Source organism: Diuraphis noxia, unplaced genomic scaffold (assembly GCF_037042655.1).
Source record: "Diuraphis noxia isolate RWA-SAM2 unplaced genomic scaffold, SU_Dnox_SAM2 contig0002, whole genome shotgun sequence".
NCBI classification, from domain to species: Eukaryota; Metazoa; Arthropoda; class Insecta; order Hemiptera; family Aphididae; genus Diuraphis; species Diuraphis noxia.
The window spans coordinates 19,561,209-19,586,235 of record NW_028301712.1 but is presented as its reverse complement, the minus strand read 5'-3'; the positions used below and the strand labels follow the sequence as shown (position 1 = coordinate 19,586,235).

At 28.9% G+C, this 25,027-nt stretch overlaps 3 protein-coding genes across 4 annotated transcripts; 1 reads left to right on the top strand and 2 right to left on the bottom strand.

Moving 5' to 3' along the window:
- The first annotated feature begins 4,588 nt into the window (after positions 1 to 4,588).
- On the top strand, positions 4,589 to 10,422 carry eRF3 (eukaryotic translation release factor 3). The gene is made up of 10 exons (XM_015525026.2): positions 4,589 to 4,967; positions 5,036 to 5,302; positions 6,967 to 7,113; positions 7,209 to 7,354; positions 7,607 to 7,908; positions 7,973 to 8,147; positions 8,218 to 8,391; positions 8,464 to 8,553; positions 8,663 to 8,831; positions 9,553 to 10,422. Exons 1-10 carry the CDS (start codon positions 4,763 to 4,765, stop codon positions 9,594 to 9,596), a joined length of 1,719 nt encoding a protein of 572 aa, XP_015380512.1. The 5' UTR covers positions 4,589 to 4,762; the 3' UTR covers positions 9,597 to 10,422.
- A 1,971-nt stretch (positions 10,423 to 12,393) lies between these two features.
- On the bottom strand, positions 12,394 to 17,470 carry LOC107174158 (uncharacterized). 2 transcript variants are annotated; one of them, XM_089220584.1, is made up of 3 exons: positions 17,121 to 17,470; positions 13,520 to 14,480; positions 12,394 to 13,436 (listed from the first exon to the last, which is right to left on the bottom strand). In XM_089220584.1, the coding sequence occupies exons 2-3, from the start codon at positions 14,466 to 14,468 to the stop codon at positions 13,012 to 13,014; spliced, it is 1,374 nt and encodes a 457-aa protein (XP_089076710.1). In that variant the 5' UTR covers positions 14,469 to 14,480; positions 17,121 to 17,470; the 3' UTR covers positions 12,394 to 13,011. The 2 variants fall into 2 exon arrangements, with proteins under 2 accessions (XP_089076710.1, XP_089076709.1); XM_089220583.1 differs by lacking the exon at positions 17,121 to 17,470 and adding an exon at positions 16,310 to 17,023.
- A 2,912-nt stretch (positions 17,471 to 20,382) lies between these two features.
- On the bottom strand, positions 20,383 to 22,962 carry LOC107174152 (uncharacterized). The gene is made up of 2 exons (XM_089218334.1): positions 22,373 to 22,962; positions 20,383 to 20,610 (listed from the first exon to the last, which is right to left on the bottom strand). The coding sequence occupies exons 1-2, from the start codon at positions 22,805 to 22,807 to the stop codon at positions 20,383 to 20,385; spliced, it is 663 nt and encodes a 220-aa protein (XP_089074460.1). The 5' UTR covers positions 22,808 to 22,962.
- Positions 22,963 to 25,027: the final 2,065 nt, after the last annotated feature.

The window sequence follows — 25,027 nt, the reverse complement described above, 5'->3', positions numbered from 1 at the left end:
ATTAAACACTTAAATAATAACATAAAAGTATCTTTACTTTATCTTTATGGAGAATTTACAATACTAAAAAGTTATTTTACTTTATATTATACTACTAGCATCTAAACATAGGTAGGTGCTAAACAATATAAATTAAATAAAATGTCAAAGAGAAGCCCTTTATATGATTTCAATAGAATGGAGAATAAAGATGATAATTATTTTGTAACTCAATTTATATTATATTAATTATGTTTTATATATATTAGATGTATAGAATATACTAATATAGGACTTCCACCTGTTTTGTAATAGATTTTTTCATTAAATTAATTGGTAAAAAAAGTTTCTTTTTAGTGATTGATTTTCTAAATGTAAAATTGACTTTATTGGCCCCTTTTAAACAATTAACAAAATAATTTGATAGGTAATACTTTAAGACATTATTATTTTATTATAAGTTTTGTTATAGGTATATTTTTCCATTCTATTGATACCCCATAATATTTAAATTTTCATCATCAACCATAAATATATTTCAAATGTTTAAAAATTGTTCTTTTTTTTCCGTAATTCAATGTGAACACACTCGTCTAGTAGGTGACATGTATCCTATTAAAGATATTCTAATCAATTACTACATTTATACGATGGTGTTAAACCGGTTTGAAATTCGTAAGCTACATAGTGCGAGCGTTTTAATTTCTAAAACAGTTAACATTTTTTAAACCGTTTTAACGCAATCATATAAGTGTAGTGATTAGTAATTATGAACAAAATAATAATAAATCATCATGCCCGAACTTGGACGTATGGTACAAATTATAATTTAATATTATATAGATACTAGATTACAGACAATATTGATTTGTCTGTGTCGAATATCCTCTTTGAATACGGTCAATATGGAGTATAATAATGCTAGTATTCTTCCCATGTTTGGATTGATATCAATCCACATTAGTTTTAACGCAGAATAAAAAGTCATAATAATCGCCATTAGTTATGTCAATATTTATGTACCTATATTGGCTGTATTAACTATAAGCAGTTCATTGTTGATAAATTATAACAAAAATCCGTGGAAATGTAAAATATATGTCCATAAAAAAGAATGTACCATATTATTTACTCGACATAACTAACATTAAATAACCCATTAAATAATAACTAGTAATAGATAGCCTATAACACCTATTAAATAGGCTCTCTATTCTCTAGCTAGTGTTGGCTTATAACCACAGAATAATGACCGCGATACCTGGGTTTTATTAAGTATTTATAGAAATTAGAATTTTTAAAGCTTTCAACCTAATTTTTTTTTTTGGCACGATCCATTTGATAATTTTCATACTTATTGTTTGATATTTGAAAGTTATAACCACAGAATAAGACACAGGAATGCAGTTCCTGGTCCTAAAATTGTTACATGTAATTTGCAGCAGCTTAACATTTATAGAATATTATAACAAATATAACATTACAAATTCTCTGAGGTAGTAACACTCTTATAAATTATAATCATTTAACATCTATCACCAACATTCCTAAGGATCAATTGTTACAAAATACTACATAATATTCTGAAAAACAAGTTCAAGAGTAAAATACTACAAACTTGATCTAAATTGAATACCTTTTAAACAACTTAAAAAACAAATTAGATTTCAAATATAAACTTAAGATAAGAAATTAGAGTATCATAATTTAATTAAAAGATATGATAATATTAAACATAAAAATGAAAATTATTTTTCAAATTATCAAATAACAACTATAGTGGATAGTTTGGCATTTTTAGGTCAATTATTGTATAAAATTTTCTAGAGTTGTTTATTGGAATGCTAATACCATTACATTTTAATAAGTAATAAGACTACACAGTTATTCCATTTTTAAATAACTTATTGCTTATAAGTAGATAGTTATATTTCAGATGGATAATTTAAATATTTCTCGGCAATAGCCTACTCAATTAGAGTTATCAGAATCACCGAGGGAGGAGGGTCCGATACACAACTCAAAATCATACATTTTTAACTACAAATAAATCGTGAATTGGCTGTGTTAAAATTTTAAGTTTAAATCCTTAAAAAAATTAATTTCCTTGTGTTGTATACATTTTTAAATAGCTATGTATAATAAAAATTCATAAGAATTTTATGTTAAGTTTTTAAGGTTTTTTAATTGGACGAATAATTTTCCAACTAAAAAAAAAAGGCGAATACCACAAATCAAAGAAAATTTATAATTGTAATATCTACATTTTAACTGATATTGATGTGCATTATTTAGTAATAAAAATGCAGCAATAGTTCCATAAAAAATCAAAATAACTAACGATTTAATAATATTAAGAAAAAGCTTTCAAATATTCAAATTAAGTAATCATCTACCTAATTATTTTTGTATTAATTAAATTTAGGGACAGAGATTTTCCATTGAATTGTGATAATGATCTGTAATTTATTTAATTTATTGTAAGATTTACTAGAGAAATTTTGATTTCCGAGAGCCATCCAAGGATAATATAAGATAAAAAATTAAGAATTAATAATATTATCTATGGAGCTTTCCCGAAGTACGGCTTTAGATAGACTTCTATCTAGAGTCGTGTCCCGAAGGCTGATTTTGAAAATAAGCTAATAGATTTTGTACATGCAGTATTATATTATAGTTACCACCTATGTAACAGTGTATAGGCAAACAAAATGATAATTAATTAAATGTAATAATTTAAAATGTTAAAAACCCAAATATGATTTATTACAAAAAATCAAAATAAGTACTTAATATCTAATATCGCTTTAGGCCTTAGGGAATAGTACAAGGAAAATAAAATATATAACACTAGATAACAATTAGAAAAGTAGTTAAATGCAACACTTTGAAAATATTAAATACTCGTATTTAAAACAAAATATGATTTTAAGTAAAATAATAAAAATAATTACTTACAATGTAATAATATTATTACTGTGGTAACATTATAAAGAAAATACAATACCTATATAATTTATATAACAATTAAAAATATAACTCAGTATATAAAATTTAAATAAAATAAATATCATTTTTTTCATTTTTTTACCAACTAAAAAAGCATGATACCTATAATGTCATATTATGTTAACAATTTAACACAATAAGAATATGTACATAAATATTATAGTTATTATTAATTTGATAAATAAGAAAAAAACTTCTTGTAGCACATAGCAATTTACCATTTTGTTATAATATAAACAACACCTATTACAAGTTTAGTTTATAATTTAAATTATATTTATATTATACCTATTATCTACAAAAATACTTGTCTCAAAAAATAATTTTGTTTATAAAATATTTTAAAAACTATTAACATATAAGAAATTACTAACAATTTTATTGTTACTTATCAATATAGCAAAAATTATTTTAACGTTTGATATCTATTAAATAAATAAATAAATAGAATAGTTTATCACACAAAAATGTATGTTATTATAAAGTTACAAATAAACAAATTTCATGAAAATTCAATTACTGGATGTATGAATACTATAATATATTGTTTTACTAAATTTTTTTCTAATTGGCTATGCTACCTTTATTTAATTAACAACTGTGGTTGAATTGGGGGAGGACGTGGGAGGGACTGAGCTACTCTTCATTTTTTCTTCAAATTATAGCGTACCCCTTTATTATATTCATCAAGGAATAGGGTTACTATTAAATTGATTAGCTTAATAGTTAAACTTCATTTAGAGTCCACCTTTATTTATTTTTCCAATTCAACCACTGATTAACAAAATATATAATACATAATTTAAGCCTATGAAGAATTTAATAATATTTTTACACTACCAAAGTTAATTATGTTTTTAAAAATTAAAATAAATTATATACATTTCTAATAAATATGACTAAATAGTAATTAGTTTTGTTTGGCATATTCAAATTTGCATACACAATTCAATTATTGTAACTCAGTAAGTTTAAATACATTCTCTAATATTAAAGCTGCACTTCAATCAAAAAATTACAATATTATAATAATATAATATATTATAACACAATGGTAACCTTTAGTACGATTTTAAAAGCCAAATTGCTTATAAAATGAATCTAAATCATGATATAAAGTTTAAAATAATTTATTAAGATAATTGGACATTGATCAATGAATTAAAATAAAATTTAAATGTATAATGATTAAAGCCTAACTTCACTGATTAAAATATAACTAACAGGGTTTTATTTTATAGAAGACTAAATTTCTTGGTCTGAATTTTTCGAAAAATCACTATTGGTATTAAACTGATATTTTTATTTTTTATATAATTGCTGGTTAACGATGCGGGAATTCGGATTTGTGCTAACTTTTATAGGTTGGCAAGAGCCTTTTTTTTTCGTTCTTATCAGGTTCGCTGTTATCAGTTGTTATCAAAATCGGGAAAACTGTACCCTTAGATCATATTATGTATATGATCTAAGACTGTACCCGTCCCATATTAATAAATCAATTAATATGTCAATGTGATAGCTACTGCAGGGTTGGCAACATTGTGATTATGGACGCGTGGCGCCACCATTTTCCAGTGGGAAACTACAGTACTACACTTGTATCGCACATTCGCACCATATCTCATGATTGGTGATTCGGTACTATTTTTTCTCAATTCCAAACACGTTTTTTTCTGTCTACGTCGATTGTTCCCTCAATGCAGTGAGTGGGTTTTCGCATTTTCATCTGTGTACGTAATACGGGACGCGTAGGTACCGACAAACGACCGTAGATATGTCCAATAACGCGGCGCCGGACTCTTGGGAAGAAAACGAATTAACTGATTCGAGTGCTGCTGATTTACAGCAGAAACTCATCAAACTTAACGTAAATGCGGTGGAGTTTGTTCCATCGTTCACCTCGTTTTCGTCCAAATCCGACGGCGTTGACGGAGGCCCTGAAGATGAGACTGCCGGCGGCGGTGACAAGAAAACAACCAGTAAGTGGTACCGGTTTTAAGGTTATGACGTGTCCTAATTTATTGGGACTGTTTGTCCGTTGTTTTAGACGTGGACGGCATAGGAGACCCGTTGGCTGGTGACACTGGCGGAGGGGCTTCAGCTGCTGTGCTTGACTCATGGGAGGATGGTGCGTCCAGTACTCCCGAAGACGGAACTGCCAAACCCATTATTGAGGTAGATAATGATATCGACAATGACATTGATGTGGAAGGCGATGAAGAAAAACCTAAACCCGCTGTCAAAAAAGTTATCGAAGAATCTGAACCAAAACCTAAAAAGGAACATATCAATATAGTCATTATTGGACACGTAGGTAAGACTCGAAACAATTAATAATTTTACTTAAAAAAAATTGTGTTGTGTATACATGTTATGTAGAAGAATGAATTATACAGTCTAAATTAAATAAGTATTATTTATTTTATTATCATTTATTATTGATGGTTAATATCTTAGTTGAATTGTTTATTTTTGAAAGTTAATATATTACAATTTCTGAGTAGGTAAATGATCTTTTTATAAAACATTTATTATTGCTATAAGTTTACAGATTGTTTACTTTTGAATGGTTTCAAATTTGTATGATAGTTATTTGTTATTTGTGATTCAAAAATGTAATATGTGATAAAAATATGCTAATTGCTGGTATAGTTTTTTTTAATTCCCAAAAGTTTTGCTTTTTAAATTTAACTCTTTTCATGAATAATTAATTCAGTTAGTACATGCCGAGGTACATGCATTGTATGATATGTTAATTTTTAAAAATTTGTTATAAGTCCAGAATATATTAATTGATTTTTAACTATATAGGCAGTGCTGGATAAAACAACGGTGCAATCAGTGGGTTGCACCAAGGCCCTGACTCTTAGAAATATCTTGGGGCCTAATATTATGGATATATTGGCTTTTTTTAATGAAGTTTTTAAATTTGGGAACCCTATTTCTATTGCATTTGAGCCCTAAGAGTTCAACATCCGGTGCTGTACATAGGTTACCTAGTAATTTGTTTAATTTATATCAGAAATAATGATACTTCTTTGTTCTTTAACACATTTTGTTTATTTAACAAAGATTCTTACATTCTATTTTAATTCATGTTTGAAATTTATTTTGTTAAACCTACTTTTTATTACTACTTATCAATTATAAATTAAAATTAAACATATAATAGTTTTATCTTATATATTTTTAATCCAATTTCTAATTTCGTTCATTCCACTATTCCACATGAAAAAAAGAATGTTATCTATCATAATTGAAATTAAAAGTCCATTTTCCTAATTTTATTCTACTTCTCAAATTAATTTAAATTGAAGAGATTCATATTAATAGTACCTGATGGTTGCTATTAATGATAAATTAAATTGAAAAACTTAAATACTATATACTTTTTGGTAGGTAATTTTGATATGTTTGAATTTCTATTAATTTTTGTCAAATTTTCTTTTAATTTTATGAATTGATGATTTAAATGGGTATTAGATACAATTTAGTATTGTATTTATTAAGTTGTTTATTCTTAATCTTGCAATACATGTTAGTAGGCATCTATATATTATAGTTTAAGATGAATTATTTAAATTAAAATCATTATGTTTTATACATTGATGATTTATACTCAAGGGTGACATAATGATAAAATTATACCTGGAGCAAATTAAAAATTACTTATAATTGAATACTACTATTGTGCTACATGCAGTTAAAAACTTCCAGAGAGGCAATGAAAATGGGTATCCTTGTTTATATTAGCAACTTTATATACATTTTTAGTAATACCTTTTATTTATTGTACATAAATCATTTTTATACACAAAATATCTCTTGATTTATTTAACAACATTAATATAATTGAAGGTGAACATTTAAAATATTTAAGAGAATTATATTTTTATTGTTTATAATACTTTTAAAAGGTTAATGATTAATATACGACATACAAAAGTGTAGCTTATTGATATTTACTTATTTACTTAGATGCTGGAAAATCAACAATTGGTGGTCAAATTATGGCACTTACTGGCATGGTTGATAAAAGAACTCTAGATAAATATGAAAAAGAAGCAAAAGAAAGAAGCAGAGAATCCTGGTACTTGTCATGGGCTTTAGATACTAATCAAGAAGGTATTTGATAATTGAAAATAATGCAAAAATTAATAGTTTCATATTTTATAGTATAACTTCTTAATGTATACTAATTATTATATTAAAATTTTTAGAGAGAGAAAAGGGCAAAACAGTTGAAGTTGGTAGAGCCTATTTTGAAACCGAGAGAAAACATTTTACTATATTGGATGCGCCTGGTCATAAAAGTTTTGTACCTAACATGATTGGTGGTACTGCTCAAGCTGATTTAGCTGTTTTGGTATGTTATATTTTATAATGATTTAGACCAGTTTATGAAAATTGTACTGATTGTTAGAAATTAACTCTTTCACTAGTTAGTAATATTGAAACTAAATTACTATCAGTTCAGTTATAATATATTATTATAATTGTAATACTTATAAATTATAATTATTAAAATAAAAATAAAAATAATGGTTCACCTACTCATTTTTTCATGTTGTATACCAAATGACATAACCTTAAATTAATTCACGATTTTGGTGATCAGGTTATTTCGGCTCGTAAAGGTGAATTTGAAACTGGATTTGATCGAGGAGGTCAAACCCGAGAACATGCTATGTTAGCGAAAACAGCAGGTGTAAAACACATGGTAGTATTAATAAATAAAATGGATGACTCAACCGTCCTGTGGTCAAAAGCAAGATATGAAGAATGTAGAGACAAAATTTTACCTTACCTGAAAAAGCTTGGGTTCAATGTAACTAAAGACTTAACATTTATGCCTGTGTCTGGTCAAACTGGCCTAGGACTTAAAGACCAAGTTGATGAATCTATATGCTCTTGGTATAGGTAAGTGATATAATATTTTTTTTTTCATCTAGAATCATACTGAATTTTTGTTTTTGTCTTTCAGAGGGCCAGCTTTTATTCCATTTATTGACAATTTACCTTTATTAAATCGTAGTTCAGATGGCCCTTTTATAATGCCCGTTGTAGAAAAATATAAAGACATGGGAACTGTACTCATGGGAAAAGTAGAATCAGGGGAAGCAAGAAAAACACAAACTCTAGTGTTAATGCCAAATAGAGTATGTTTTATATTTCAGAATGTTTTTTCACATAAATGATTCGTATAGTAATATTGGAAACTATTTGTAGACAACAGTAATTGTTGACCAATTATGGTCAGATGATGAAGAAGTTACTTCGGTTGGACCAGGTGAAAATATCAAAGTTAAACTAAAAGGAGTTGAAGAAGAAGATGTCTCTCCTGGTTTTATTTTATGTGATCCAATTAATCCTGTTAAGACTTGTCGTATATTTGATGGACAGGTATATAGCATTTAAAAAAATTAATTTATGGCAATATAGAATGTACTTAAAGGTGGCTATTTTTAATTTCAGGTTGTCATATTAGAGCATAAAAGCATTATTTGTGCTGGATATTCAGCAGTTATGCATATCCATTGTGTTGCTGAAGTAGTAGAAGTTAAGGTAAATTAAAATAAATAATCTAAGTACTATTTGTCTTCTAAATTTATTTTTAATAATATTGATTCCTATAATGTGTAATATGGTTTTGTTTTGCTTTATATATTTTCAGGCATTAATATGCTTAGTTGATAGAAAAACTGGATTGAAATCAAATATGAGGCCAAGATTCGTTAAGCAAGATCAAGTAGTCATAATGAGGCTTGAATGTTCAGGTGTTGTTTGCCTTGAAGAATTCAAACTTTTCCCACAAATGGGTAGATTTACACTTCGAGACGAAGGTTTGTACTTGGGTTAAATATTTAGATTATCTATTTATCATTGGTTGGCTTTTTTCACTAAATATCTATATTTAAATATGTTTCATAATTGCTACATTCAAAAATAAAAATAATCTATTATATGTACTATTAATGTCTTTTAGGCAATACTAATGCTTATTAGTTATTACACTCTAAGAATGATATAATTGACAAATTGTTATTAACAATTATACTCTATTCCAAGTAAGTTTGGTAAAAAAAATCCATATGAAATTGATTTTCACACGTACAGTTTCAATGACTACTGCAGCTTATTACAGTTGTTCTACTGTTCTGAAGCTTGACAATATTTTCAAACTTATTTGGAATAGAGTTTAGCTATAGTTTTACTAATATACTTTGAGCTTTTTGGTTCATATTTAAATTGAATATATTTCTTTAAAAAAAAAACATTAAACAAATAGTTTTTGATAAAACAACAGAAATTCTTATACTCCTTTCCACATGAGAGTGCGACCACCATGCGCATACAAATGACTGCTCTCGAGGCCAAATTTCCCTCAACATGTAATGTCCGCTCTCTGTATACAACGGGGATGCGTAGAAATGAGCATGTTTTGGTTGCTGCCCAATTGCACTCTCTCGTGGAACGGAGTATACCATTACTAAATAATAAATTCTTTTTTATATTATATATATAGATAGAAATCATTTAATTAATTTATATTTTAATTTTCAGGTAAAACTATTGCTATTGGCAAAGTGTTGAAAATAATTGAATAGATAAGCTTATTTATGTTGAAACCTAGTAAGTTGAAAACGTTGGGCGACATATATATATATATATTTTATAACTTAATTTTTTTCATTTATTTTTTATGATAAAAAAAATGTTGAATTAAAAAAAAAAATTTGCTGATCCTTTTATTATATAAGAAATCTAATATTTATATAGCCACATTTAACGGACACTTGTTATTGTTGATTGATAGTTAATGTGTGCTAGATACCAGGCAGTTTTTTTTTTTTTACATAGCTTGTACATGTTATATAATTACATAAACTATGTAAAAGAAAAACATTTTACTAATAATTATAATTATCTTTTAATCATTGAACTGCCATCTATGTCCTTGTAAAAGTTTTACAATTTGTCTGATTACATTTTACAACAGTAAAAACACTACTGAAAGCACTTGTGTTGCTATGGTTATGGGTTATACTTTTTGTATTTTAATGTATAATTGTTACAATTGTACGCATTAAGTTATTAAAATTTGTGTTACAAATAACTAATGTCTTACTGCACCAATAAACTCTAGACTTGAAGAATTGTCTGACACACTATATGATGTGCAACTCACATATTTAAATATGTTTTGTTGTTAATGAAAAAAATCTAAGTGTTAAATTTAATTGAATGTGATCTTTAATAACAACTAAATGTGTCCATTAAGATTTATGTAATTAACTTAAAACATAATTTATTATATTTCATTAATTTGTGTATAATCAACAACCAATAATTATTGAATCAGATGAAGAAATAAGATTAAATATATTCATTATTATTATTTAAGACAATAAAGCAATTATTTTCAGCTATAAATCAACATTCTTATGTTTTATTATCATTGTCTTAATTACAATTATTTGTAAAACTATGGATAAATACATTAGTAGCTCCTGGTTTGTACTTAATAATCGCACTGTATGTTTATTTAAAGAAGGGATTTTGACAGCAGTTAGGCAATATCTATCTATCTATCACCCTATATTATAATCAAACATCCTATCGTGTACTGTCTTAGCACAAGTTAGTTGCTGATATTTATAATGAAGTATACAGAAACAATATTTAAGATGTTAATTTTTGTGTTTTCAATATAATATTAATATTACAGAGGAGATAAAATCCAACAAACTAGTTTTGCTCAACAATTTACTGTCAAAAATAAATATTTCGAATAAACAATAATGGTTGAAGAAGGCTGAAACTGTTAAAACTGCGTTGTAAATTATAGTGGTTATTTACCTTGAACAATAAAGAAATTATTTGATAAAAACTCCTGTTGTTTATGAAATATTTAAGAGGACATTAATAATTATATACACTAATTATATACGCATGTTTTTGTCTACATCTTACAAGTGTGTAACATTAAATTCAACGCTCAGCAGATCTTGTAAGTTCCGTTAGTTTAAAAATTTGAGTGTAGAATTGACATCTTATAAAATTTAAAGGTAAGATAATTATTTAGATAACATCATAACATTATTATTATATTTTAATTTTGAAATGAGTTATAAGTATTTCAAAATTGTAAGATGTTTATACATCTTAAAATACTTATAGCTTGCTTCAAATATAATATACAATATAAAATTTGTCTAAATAAAAATCTAACCTTTAAATTGTATAAGAAGTCAATTCACTCTAATTTTTAAAATTGCAGAACTAAATGTGATTTGTTAAACCTAAAATTTGTTATGTCATACACTTGTAAGGCAGAGAAAACACGAGCGGGTTTAACATGCTTTTTTCAATTACACTAATTTGTCTTGTATAATAATTAGTGCAAAATGATTAATTTTAAAATCTCTTGTATATTAAATTGTTATGTAAGCCACCTACAAAATAAAGTGGAAAATAATTTGAGAGTACTTACGAGCAGTACTTAAATAATAATACAGTTATTCTTATTATATAATCATTATTTAATCTTGTGTAACATTTGGAACTGAACGTTCTTTAAATGTAAAATTTAGTGTATTTAGTTTATGTTACTGGCCTACTTATTAATTAAAACTGGTATGCTTGTTTGTTTAAAATATTTATTGCTATTTTACATTTATTAGGTACTAAGTATTTTAAGTTTCAGTTTACAAAAATAACAAAATACATCTTGCTAATATTTATAAATTATAAATATTTATTTTCATGGCTATATCATTTTTAATATAATATCCTTTACCAATGTCAATTGTTTTTAAATTATATGGCATACAAACATTTTGAATTACTATTTATAAGACTTACATACTTTTAAATTTTGAGCGGATCAATGAATGAATTGTGATTTTACAAATTTTTTTTTGTGTAGACATGACAATAATTGACATTGTGATTTAATTTTCTACTGCAATATACTTTTAGATAGAAAAGTGGAACAAATTGGGAATATTCTAGGCTCAAAAATATAAAATTCTAAATTGTTATCAAAAACCCAAAAAACTAAGTAAAACGTGCGATTTTTTTGCAGAGCCAGATTTGCAAAATTGATTTTATTTTACATGTTATGTATTAAACTACAATATTGATATAGGTTAATAGTGCCCTAAACATAATAAATTAGCATATTCATATTCTGATTTATCTTAATTACTAATTACATAGTAATAACAAATATAGATTTTTGCCCTATCCAAATTATGATTTACATTAGTAATAGATTTCTGGTAGTGAGCAGTGTCGCAGTGAGCATATAAGACCAATGCACATAAAATAATATAAGTATTGTAAAGAAGAGGAGCTAGTTTAGGATTTTAAAAACTATGTCATTTATTGATAAAGAACACATTTATGAAAAATATTTGATTTATAATTCCAGTAAAATAAACTTATAATTTAAAAAACATCACATAGGTATTATGTTATAAATTAAAATTAAAAACATTGCCGGAATGTCGAGGTTTAAAATATTTTGTGCAATAATATGAAAACGAATCAATTACATAAAGTGGAGATGAGCTTTTAAATATACTCAACCGTTTTTATGTAAGTATCTGCGACATTTATAGAGTCTCATAAAGAGCATACAAATTTATACCAAGTTTAACAAATGTAATTCATCTATGACTGAATAAATTGTATTTAATATTATGATATAATTTATATTTAAATATATAAAAAAAAAAATAGTGAAATGGTAGTTATTAAAAATGTATAACACAAACTACAAATGTACACATTGATTTGTTATGTTTAGTGTTACAACATAATAAATAGATAAAAAACATTTATGAATTTTCAAAATTCTATTCACTATTACTATAAAAATATAAATATACATATTATTTATATACCTATCTACCAAAAATTAAAAAGTGGTAAGTTGGTATATTGTGCAGTATGAAATATACATTATTAACGTATTAACAAATATAACCACAATTTTTCATGGCTTGTCATGCATAATCAGATTAAATATGCTAATTTACTGTCTTTAGATATATAATCAGCTATCCTTTTTCGCAGATCTTCATTTGCTTTACGCCATACTTTTTTTTCTGCAAGCATTTTCTTCTCAAAATGTTTTAACAAATCACACTCTTTTTTAGCAGCCAAAAGTATGCTATGTTTTGATGGCACACGTCTATTGGAGTTCAAATAACTACACGATTTTCTCAAAATAGCAAACTTTTTGGCTATGCGTTCTCGGCACGCTCGTTCTTTGGCATTGTGTAAATCCCTGTCTTGAGGTTTTCTAAACCTGTGTTTAGGCTTATCATTTTGAAATTGAGATCTTGATAAAATTCTTTTTCTAGTTTGATTTACCTTACTAGTGGTTGGGTAGTTGATGTCTAATGCAGAATTATCACTGTTGCCGCTAAAATATAAATCTTTTAAAACAAAATAAAATGTAGTTAGAAACAAAATAATCATGTAATTTAAATAATTTACGAACAAAATCATAGATACTTACAATCTTCACTTTTTTCATTGGGCAGTTGTTTGTGGCTATCATATTTAACTGATTCTATTAGACTTGAATTGCTGCTGTCATTTTCATCTGCATCATTCTCATTATGTGTTTGATAAATTTCATTCCAATCTTCGTTACTTCCAACAGAAATATTATCCTCGATTTCTTCAGAACTTGAACTATCTTCAAATAGCTCTTCAAGCAATTGCTCTTTGAGTTTTTTTACAGTGATTGGTGGTTCTGGGGAGTCTATTATTTCAATGTTTGGTTCAGGATCAGGGTCTTTTATTTCAATTTTTAGTTCAGGTAGAGGTAAAGGTTCAGGTATAAATTCAAAATTTGATAAAGGCTTTTCTTGTATATTTATTTTAAAATTTGGTTGAAGTTGATTCATAGAAAGACTTGATCTGGTGTTGTGTTTTTTTACGTCAATATCTGTTAAAATTTCATGATTTTTTGGTCTAGTATTTATCACACGTTCATATGTTTTTATACGAATTCTTGATTTATTCTTATAGTTTGTAAACTTAATGGTTGATCTATGTTTAGGGTTTTGCCAATCAGCACTAGTTGTAATTTTTGGTTTAACATTATGATTCAAATAAGATTTTTCTATATCATTCGAAACCAATTTATTCAAATTAGATTTTTCTACATCATTTGAATCTAATTTATTCAAATTTGATTTATCTGTATCACTTGAAACTAATTTTTTCAAATTAGATTTTTCTATATTATTTGAAACTAATTTTTTCAAATTAGATTTTTCTACATCATTTGAAACTAATTTATTAAAATTATTTTTTTCTAAGTCATTTGAAACTAATTTGATTTTAGGCTTTAAAACAGTATCATTAATATTCTCTAAATATTGAAGAAGTTTTTGTCGATGCCGTTTAATATTCAGTCTCATTTGTATTTTGCTATCATTGTTTAGGCACTTTAACATTTTTAATTGATACTGAAAAAAAATATTTAAAAAAAAATTAGGTATATAATTTTAGTCAGTTCAAATAAATTATATGTAGGTAGGTGTATTTAAATTTGTTATTAAAGTTTCTAAAGTATGAAGTATTTTACAAATAAAAAATAGTTTTCAGTTGAAAAATCGAATTCTAAATTGGTATGTATATATAATAACTAATTTATAATTTTAAAGGATTGAACTAAATTTGTTATTCTACCTAAGATTAATGCAGAGGTGATTTGGGGGGGAGGTGCGCATGGTGACTGAGAGACTGAGTACCTCAACTAATTTTTAGGATACTTAAGCGTACCACTATTTATTTTTTAAAGGGTTAAAGGCTAAAATATTACAAAATGTCCTTTTAATAATTACAAATTGAATCTTAAATTATAATTGTGAGGATATTTGAAATCTAAAATGTGATAGTTGATAAGTAGCCATCAGGAGGCTACTTTTTTTAAAGTAGCTAGAGTACCTCTAATACTTTATTCCCAAGTCAACTACTGGATTAATATGGCTATATATAATCTATTTTATGCTGAACTGCTTAGGAAATGATGTTGTTGGTTTTTTTTGTATAATCTATATATACACATATATTTAAATGTAAATTTGGAGGTACATTGTAATGACCATTTTTAAGGTTTGAAAAAAAATGTATCTGAAAACAGTAGTTGATTAAGGATTTGGAAAAAAATTATAGCTTTGTTATATTTGTAATGTTGTTAATAATGTATTAACTTAAAATAAAAATGGTCCTAATGTACATAGTGGCAATCTAGTATACAGCTGCTCGTAACAAATTGTTTGATGTTAACTTGTATAAAAGTTAAAAATTGTGTGGTTTTGATATAGATAAGCAAACATTGATAAATAAAAGGATAAGTAAGTAAATGAATTATTAGTCTAATAATATATTATAAAATATTGTAAAATTTTATAATACCTATTATATTTAACATAAAACACATTTTGTTTGAAAGAATAAAAAAAATATTTATTTTTTTGGTATTCATATTTGAACTGTTAAGTAAAAAAAAATGTTGGGATGATAGAGTTTAGGAAGCCAATTGCTTACTTAGTATAATATTATATATACTGAAATAAGTGAAATATAAATATAATATAAATTCGACGGCAAAAATAATATCCAAAATGGTTTACGAAACATCATGAGCATGAAGCACGTGTCGGCAATATTAAGGATGGTTATTACATGATATTATTAACTCATTAGTACGACTAGATTTGGTTCAAGGTTGCGCAATACATCACATCATTACCCATATTAACAAACGAGATTTCAAGAAGAAAAATTTGATACTTGAACAATATAGAAGCGACACACAAACAAGCTATTGTTTACCTATAATCGGAAATAGTAACTTCCGTAAAACATGAAAAGAACCAGCGGAACTAAGGTTACACGTTTAATCTCCTGATTAATATTATGAAAACGTTTACAAAATACTAATGTCCCTTTAATCCAAAGTCACAATCACACAATTCAACTGAACCACGGATTGTCTGAGATAAGGGTGATACGGAATTGTTACTCGGTGGTTGGTACGTACAGTTAGTTCACAGCACATGCGAATTCTTGAATGCTCAATACTGCATACACAAACAGAACCGATACGTATTGATATCATAATGTTCCGAATCCTTCTTATTACGGTCATTAAATTCTTATAAATATACCATAACAATGCGCCGTCACGTGCCTACCCGATCACCTGATAATTCGGATTGTCAAAAAGTCGTGTCTATACTATGGGATGTGATATTACGGCGTGATTGTTAAACCCATTTTCTGTACTCACCGACCGCGATCGCGGTTACAACGAAGGGTTGCGTGTTGTATCGGCTGCGGTGACGAGTCCTGAAAAACCGCCGAGTTCGCGTCTCGTGGTGATACGTGCATATATATTAAATGTAATATTAAAATAGTAACAAGTTGTCGGCGCAGCTGATGTCGCGTGGTACTGATATTCGGCGTCGGCGGCGGTGGCGACGGTGAGCGCGCGGGTAGCGCATGAAACAGCAGCTGATGAGTGACTGAGAGCGAAGCGAATGCGATGCGTGCGAGTGGGACGTGCTCTGCGCGTCGGCACAAAGAACCTGCGCGGTATGGCATGGAACGCCGTGTCCCCGTTCGTAGAAGGTAGAACGTAAAACAATATATAGAAACTGACGACACGTTCAATTGTTCGCTAATCTATCGACACCGCATTTCTCTCAGATTTATTACAACATTTTAGTCGGTTATTTTGTCCAATATAATACATAATATATAATATATAATGTATCAATTTATTATAAATCGTAAATATTGTAGCGATCAATGGTAGCGCGTGTCGACCGAGTGCTTACCGCGTGGCACTAAGAACTTCGTGCACCGATCAGGTAACCGGTTTGGAAGTTGGGAATTAACAAGGACGTCTGCGCGCGATATACATCGTTTATAGAGACTAAAGAGCGAGATATTGCTTATATTAAACTGTTGTCGGTGGACATGTGATAGCATAAACATTACCAAAACGGACTCGGTACTATTTTCGATTGCCGCTACCACTCAATTTTGTAATTTACATTAAATTTTATAATTTTTATTATATTATATAATATACCTACATAATATGAACTATGAGTTTATGTGTATAGCGTGAGCGCAGTGTGCACGCGTGTCATGCGGTTGAACAAGGCGAACAGCTGCCGCAATGTCCACCCTGCAGTTTGCAGTTTTGCACGTCGACGGCGGTAATGTGGCATCCAACGTTTTGTAGATAGTCACTAGTTAGTGGTGACTAGTTGTCTCGTTGTCCACCGATATTGTATTATTATGTAGTCGTCGTCTCTCGTCGTCGCCACCGCCAACGATCGTAATAACTAATAATTAACTCAGGTGGTGCACAGAGATTACTGTAACTGTTCGAACCACCGAAATAAGTGTCCTTGTAATGTCGACAAAATAATAGTCGTCGTTGAACTGTTTTCGAGAGTGTAGGTAAATATAACGTCTGCGGAATTTAATGCCGTGGTGCCGTGGCCCACGGGAATCTGGACGCCGAGGTTGGTCACACTGCAGACAAGTTTGGCGTGTGTCCGCCTTCTAACCATAGTTGATAATAAAGACAATAACGATAGGACGTTTGTTCTTTGATAAAAGACTAAGGAGCCTCAATGGCTCAATGCGTTCAGTCTTCAGTTCCTCCGAGGAGGCAGGGACGCGGCATTCAGTGTATTTAACATTTAACGTGGTCGTGGCCTATCCATATTTTTATTATCTATAATCTATGCTTCTAATGCACATGAATACAAACCGCGGCCGCCCCCCTTTTAGTGATTCGTCTTCATTGATAAAATATTATAAAAATCAACACTAGGCTTTGTCGTTTGTGTCTGAAGTATCAATTAATCGTTAATATACATCTTGATTGGTTGATCATAATTTATTATTTACAAAAACTAAACAAAATAACTGGTTAAGTTGTATGTTTGTGGAATGTTGAAGTAAAAAATGTAAAGTATAAACATAGGTAGGTAAGTAAAATGGAGTGACTTTACTTCAGACACGTGGAGTGGAAGGATTCCAGATAAAACAATATTTTTGTAGTGAAACTTCATTTTTGATTACATATTTACATATTTGAAAAAAGTTAAAAACTGATACTTCCATAAATATTCATATTAAACCATATCTACTATCTATTATAAGTTATAACCTTATAGCGTTATAGCATTTTCCACCACATTGCAATGACTGCACTAGTGCATATTTTTATGTTCCATCCGTGAGATTAATGTGCACTGAGTGTACTTTTTTTATGTTTCACCTCAATGCGCTACGCCAATTTTTTGCACTCGGTGCAATGATAATAACACGAGCTCTTGGAGCTATAAGTACTACAATACCCATTAAATATTTTATTATCTTTACGATAGCTATAGACTTTATGTTTCATTTACACTTCCAACAGCCCGCACCCCCGCACTAAAACGCTGATATTAATTTATCAGTAAACGAGTAAACTGTACAAGTGCCACCTTGGTGCAATAGTGCGGTATGGGGGAAAACGCTATTAGAATTTATTGATAACATATATTATCACAATAATATACTTTATATTATGGAGGTAAGTACAAAATATTTTTGTATTTACAAATATCTAACCGATAACAAATATAGCTTACAAATAGAATTTTTAAATAGCTAAATACAATATTGTACACTTTGATTCATGTTTCGATTAACTCGACGCGGCTCGAGCACTGAACTAAATACATTTTAGTATTTAGTTCAGTGGGCTCGAGTCAAACAACGATCCTTATGGGTACAAATGAATTTGAATTTTTTCGTTTACACCACGTGCTCGGTCGATATACTTCTCTGACCGATTTCCTATACCACTGTATTTTCAATTTACACACGTAAATAAACTGTAGGTAGTTCAATAATCGAAGTGTTATTATTGCATGTAACGTTTGACCATGTGCGTATGTACAGACTACACAGGTACGATTGATAGGACAGTATATGAGGTGGAGTGATGAATATTAATATTACACTTAAATAGTTTTTTCACTGTATAATATATAGTAAATTAAATTATGCTTCATAAGTACCTAATGTTAAATTAAAATTATAAATGCTATAAGAGTATTAAAATATTCAGATCATATCGATATCGTTTATTTTCAAGTCCAAAATAATAATTTTAAAAAATCGTTCTGGCGGTATGTGCTCACGCCAGCTTATAGTAAAGTACCCAACGTCTGGAAATTGATCGTTCGGGATTCTTCTCTAAAGGCCTATCCTCGACTCCTCTTGTCCCTTAGTCGCTTTCAATAAGTGTTGTCACGGTCTCGCCGTCGTGGTGGTCGATGCCCCGAATTGGTATTAACTATATTCATGCTTGTACGTGTGTACTCGTATGTTTGCACCTGTATTGTATCCGTCGTTACTCACGAATCACATAATTTTGCTGCTCTATCCTATATTCCTACGATCAATGCAGCGTTCCGCACGTTACTCGTAACTTTTGTATACGTGTCTGCAGTTGTCATAATGTCAAATGCTCAAATTGGACTAGTGCAATCACTAAGCCCAAAGATTTTTACTGTGCGTCTGTGCATATTTATTACCCTCGCACTATCTAATTCCCTTATACAGGGTTTATTCTGTTGTATTATGCAAATATGACGTCCAACATTTTAATTTATGATTATGTTTGAAAGCGAGATTATACAGTGCGAGCTTAACGACCGAGTTGGCCTAATCAGTCGCTGGCACTTGCTGCTGTGTGTCTACTACAAATTTTTTTGTTTTTAATTGCATGCTCGCCTTCTCCCACCACCCCACAAGCAATAGTTCTCGTGTGACTCTATAATAACGGTCTCGCCATTAGTTCGCACTCGTAGTGTGACCGGGTGAGGCGAGTAAAGCTACTGTCATGTATTTATTATAAAAATGCTGTAGCTGTTTATGGTCTAACGAGAAACATGTTTAGTGCGTCTAGCCGAAATTTGCGAGGTAAGCAATACGTATAGCATTGTTATCTCCATAATATACACATGCTGGCTGCGTAAGGGTAATAGCAATCTCTATATATACCCCCTTCGTGTCTATCTCAATATTACCAATTTTGACTATTAATTTTAGTCGTTTTATATACACGCTGTAGGCAATAAGAATTAAGAGTCACTGATTACCTGCACATTGACTGTACCATATACACATTAATATTCAATATATCATATAAATTTAAATATAATAAATATAAAATAATTATTTATTTATATTTATTGGTACAAATGGAAAATGGTCAATATTACATTTAAATCATTTAATATATTATCTTTATCGCCGTATATTATGAAAGTCACAAACTCATAACTATAGACTATAGTAGCCATCCGTTATTGACTGTTGTGGTATTTTGTTAGTCTTTTTTATCAAATCGTTCCAACTGAAGTCAAAAACGCGATTTGATGCAGTTACCAATGAAGTTGATGTTGATCGTTCAGTTGTGCTCTCCCGAATGTGATTTACAACGGGTATCACCCCATCCGACTCCATATCTACACAAGCGCAGAAATAAAATAGTGTACAAGTATACACACACTCACATATATATTATAATTTTGGGCTGAGGCTTTAATGTCTTTTAAAAATTACAAAGATGATAAAAATATATTAAATTATTTTTACATGAAATAATATTTTACAAGTGTAATTTTTTCGTTTTTTAATAAGTATTAATAGTCTTTGTATATAAATTTTAAAAAAAAAGTTGTAGGTACAGATAGCTAGATCTTAACTTATTATCTTATTATCATATCTTAAGTTATATAATTCATACAATATACCTATGTTATATATAACCCTCTTTTTACTTATTTTGAGGTAGGTTTGGAACATTAAACAATAATTATAATACTTTAAAATTTTAATTTCTATAACAATATACATCTGTATTGGGTATAAAAATGAATATATTATTATATATTTAACTTTAATTCGTCAGAAAACAGTTTTCAATGGTTTGAACCATGACAAAAAACAAGGTATGATGGAAATCGCATAACTTTTTACTTCTCCTAGCTATGACAAACAGTAGTTATCCACTATCCAGTTCAACACTTGTCATTGTTTGTCATAATTAATATACATATGTATAATGTATATACTATATATATATATACATTCTTGGTGTATTATTACTTATGAGGTGAACTGGATTTAATAATGTGTGCAAGATCCGACGATATATTTTCAGATAGTTTTCATTGTGCATCATACCACATATACATATAGGTGTAGCAATAGGACCCCACATCATATTTTTGGCCCTGGTACGGAACTAAATCCGGGCCCCTCTTAAACATCAATTAATTTTGAAACATTGTTCTAATATATTATATTGAAGCAGTGCCTGATTTAGGGGGGTACCAGGGTGACTAGTTACCCGGCCCCAAATTGGAGTGGCCCCAAAAGTTTTGCTAGTTTTATATATTATTATAATATTAATAAATGTATATGAGGCCTCTTTTTATTTAAATACCCGGCCCCAAAATTTGTAAATCAGGCTCTGTATTGAAGTAATTATTTGCACGAACGCCGGGCCCAAGTACCATGGGTCCTCCTGCTCCCCTTATGGGGGCCTTGAGTTATTTTATCAGATTTGAACAACGTGTCTATAGAGTATACTTGCACCGTAAATTACAAGAAAAGTTAATTAAATAAAATAATTTTTGACAGAACGTTTTCTATGAATAGGCCAAGAGGCCATTTTTTATTTATTATCATAAGTATAGTTTGTTGTTTATTATATTATTTATATTTTAATAATATATGTTTATAATAACTGTTTATGGGTAGTAGATACCTAGGTAACAATTTATTATTTTTAAAATATTTTTTGACCTATTTTTCAAATGATGTCTATATAACTATATATAGTATTTCTACTTCCATTACTTGATGGATGACGATTATAATATGAATGTATTTATAAATATTATAATAAATTATAGAAATAAGTGCACATTAATTTATTTTTATTTTTGGAACATAAAGTTGACATAGACCGTTATTGTAACTTTTCTGATTGAAAAATATGTCATCAGCGTTTATTGCTAATTATATTAATATAATTCCAACTTTGTTGAACACTTTATGTCGACGGCTTAACACCTTAGCATATTACAAGACACAAAATGTGAAATCATTCAGTCTTTTAGTCATTCTAACATTAATTGAAATATCGTTGTTTTTATAACTTATTTAACAGCTTATTAATTCTTCCAAGTATACCTTAGTATACATGTATTGCGGAATTTAAATTTTTTTAGTGGGAGAGGATCTAAAAAAATTTTAAGTACACCCTAAGAAAATGGTAATGTGATATAATATAGGTATGAGCACTACCGAAATCAGAAGCATGCCAAGCCCAAGGTACGCCACCGCGTTTCTTGATGACCGTCGTCTGTCTCAATCCGCGGTCGGCCCGACTTATGTTTGTTCGTTGGCGGATGATCGACGGCGGTAGTGCCTTGGACCTAAATATCAATCCGTCGTCGTCGCGGACCGTAGCCAACTCATCCGGTACTGACTTGTAGTCAACGAACCGGAACTCGTGATGCTTTTCGTCGGGATCTGCGTCCGTGGTATCCAGTCCCGAGGGCTGAATCGATAACTCCGGGAAGAAGTCTGAGTACGAGTAATCATCGTAGTCATCGCCAACGTCCGCCGCAGCAGACGCGATGAACAACCACAGCATTAAGTAGCCTGCGACTGCAGCAAGGTTAGACGAACCCATAATGAATATTGTATACTTGAGGCTGCGGAGCGAACAGTGATCGGTATATATCTTGTATTAGATCCACTGTAGTTAAATCATATGATCATATTGATAAATGATAAAACTAATAGTAAATAATAAATTAATAACGATCAAAACGATGATATAATATATTATATAGTTTATAAGTTTATTATTTTATTTTGGGATTTTCGTCGAAATGGTTTTTGTTTTTCTCCTCTCTATCCTCGTTACCTAGATGATTTTTAATTTATAATCAACCGTCGACTGCACTTTTAGTTTAGTATTTTATCTTAAATTATCTTATTATAATATATAAGGGGAAAAGATTTGATTGTTTGCATTGAATAGACTCCGAAACTACTGGACCGATGATTTGAAAAATTCTTTCACCGTTGAGAGCTTACCATCCCCGGGTGACATATTATATTTTGAAAAAAATTAGGAATCCTTCCTAAAATACCAATTTGTAATCCGAGGTGTAAAAAAATTTTATATTATAAAAAGGCGTAAGGTTTGTGAGGTGGTAGCGGGTAATTTCTGGACCTACAGCGAAGTACAGAACCGATTTTGAAAATTCTTCAACCAATAGAAAGCCATATTCTTTATGAGTGTCATAGGCTATAAATGTTTTTCAAAATTCAACCCCTATAGAAGTGAAAAAGGTTGTTTAATATAAAGAAGAAACATTGTCCGTTTGTTCTGTTTAATCTCTGGTACTATACTTAACCGATCCCATTTTTTTTTACTATCAGAAAGTTACACTATTATAGTATATTATCTCATATTATAGACTATATTTTATCTTGATAATGGCAGTGGCGATTAATTTTTTTATTGAAAATTTGAGATTTTGTATAAATAATAGATATAATATTAATGATAAATAAAAATATATTTATTTTTGTTTATTATATAGGGTTGCTATTTGGTTATACAATTATTAGTATGAATGAATAAAAATTGGTAATTTGTTATTATGTACCAATTTTAATAATTGTTTTTACCTTTAAAAAGCTAAAAATGCGAGAAAATGTTATGATTGAGTTTTGAGTAAAATTTTAGTCCTGTATTTTATATGACTGTATTTATTATACTGTATACTGTATGTATTTTTAATGGAAATTAAGATAGGGTAAATCAACAATCCACGGGAAGTTTTGAACATGGCTATAAATGTGGCTTTGTTGGGACAAAGAATTAAACACAAATTTTGAATCATATAAAGTTGGTATTTTTAACGGATAACAAACTGCACGAGGATCAGCTAATTTATAGGATATTATATTATGTATCATTTATATTTTTTTATTTCTTGAACTCCGTTTTTGACCAACAATAAAATGATTAACTGTTATTTTATTCTTGTTAAATAAATAAGCTCATGCAGTCACTCGTATAAACGATAGGCCGTACATTATAGTATAGATAAGTTTTTGTTGTAAATAATACTTATTTTATAATGACCTATGTCACCGCAGGTATTTTTTATTAATTCGTAAGTATAAAAAAATATATAAATTACATATTTTAAGATAACTGTAACTATAACTATGAAAAACGTGACAAAACTGCCATGACCGCATTCAAGGGCACCTTCATAAATATAAATCGGGGGGGGGGAGGCAAAGTAAAAATCTCTGATAACTTAGCACATACTATTTATTTTTTTGTGTTAACAACTAATATAAAACTATTAACCTAACTATTAAATTAAAATAGTTGTGGGCATGTCCCCTAGCACCCCCATCCGAGAGCCAACAGATTGCATTGCAATACTTTTAAACAATTCATATAAAATTTAAATACATACATATATTTTATGGTTAATACTGACTAGTGAAGTATTTGTGCACGCGTGATGGTTGCATTGCAGAAGACTTGGTAGAAAAAATTATAAAATGCGTCAATATTCAACGTCACGTTTTCTATAAATACATTTAAATTGGTTTAACTGTGGTATTTGCGCTGTGGTTTTTAAAGGGACGTTAATTAATTTATGTATATATAGAAACTCAGCTGAGAGCCGATAATATTAATATCATTATAATATTTGTTTGTTTAAATAAAAATACTTATATCAAATTATAAATATACATCGGGTATGTGTTAAATTTGAGAAATTTCGATAAAGTCTAAAAAATTATATCGTGCAAGTCTAAAGAAATTCATTACGAGGCATATTAACTTTAAACTGAAACTATGCATCGTGCCTCG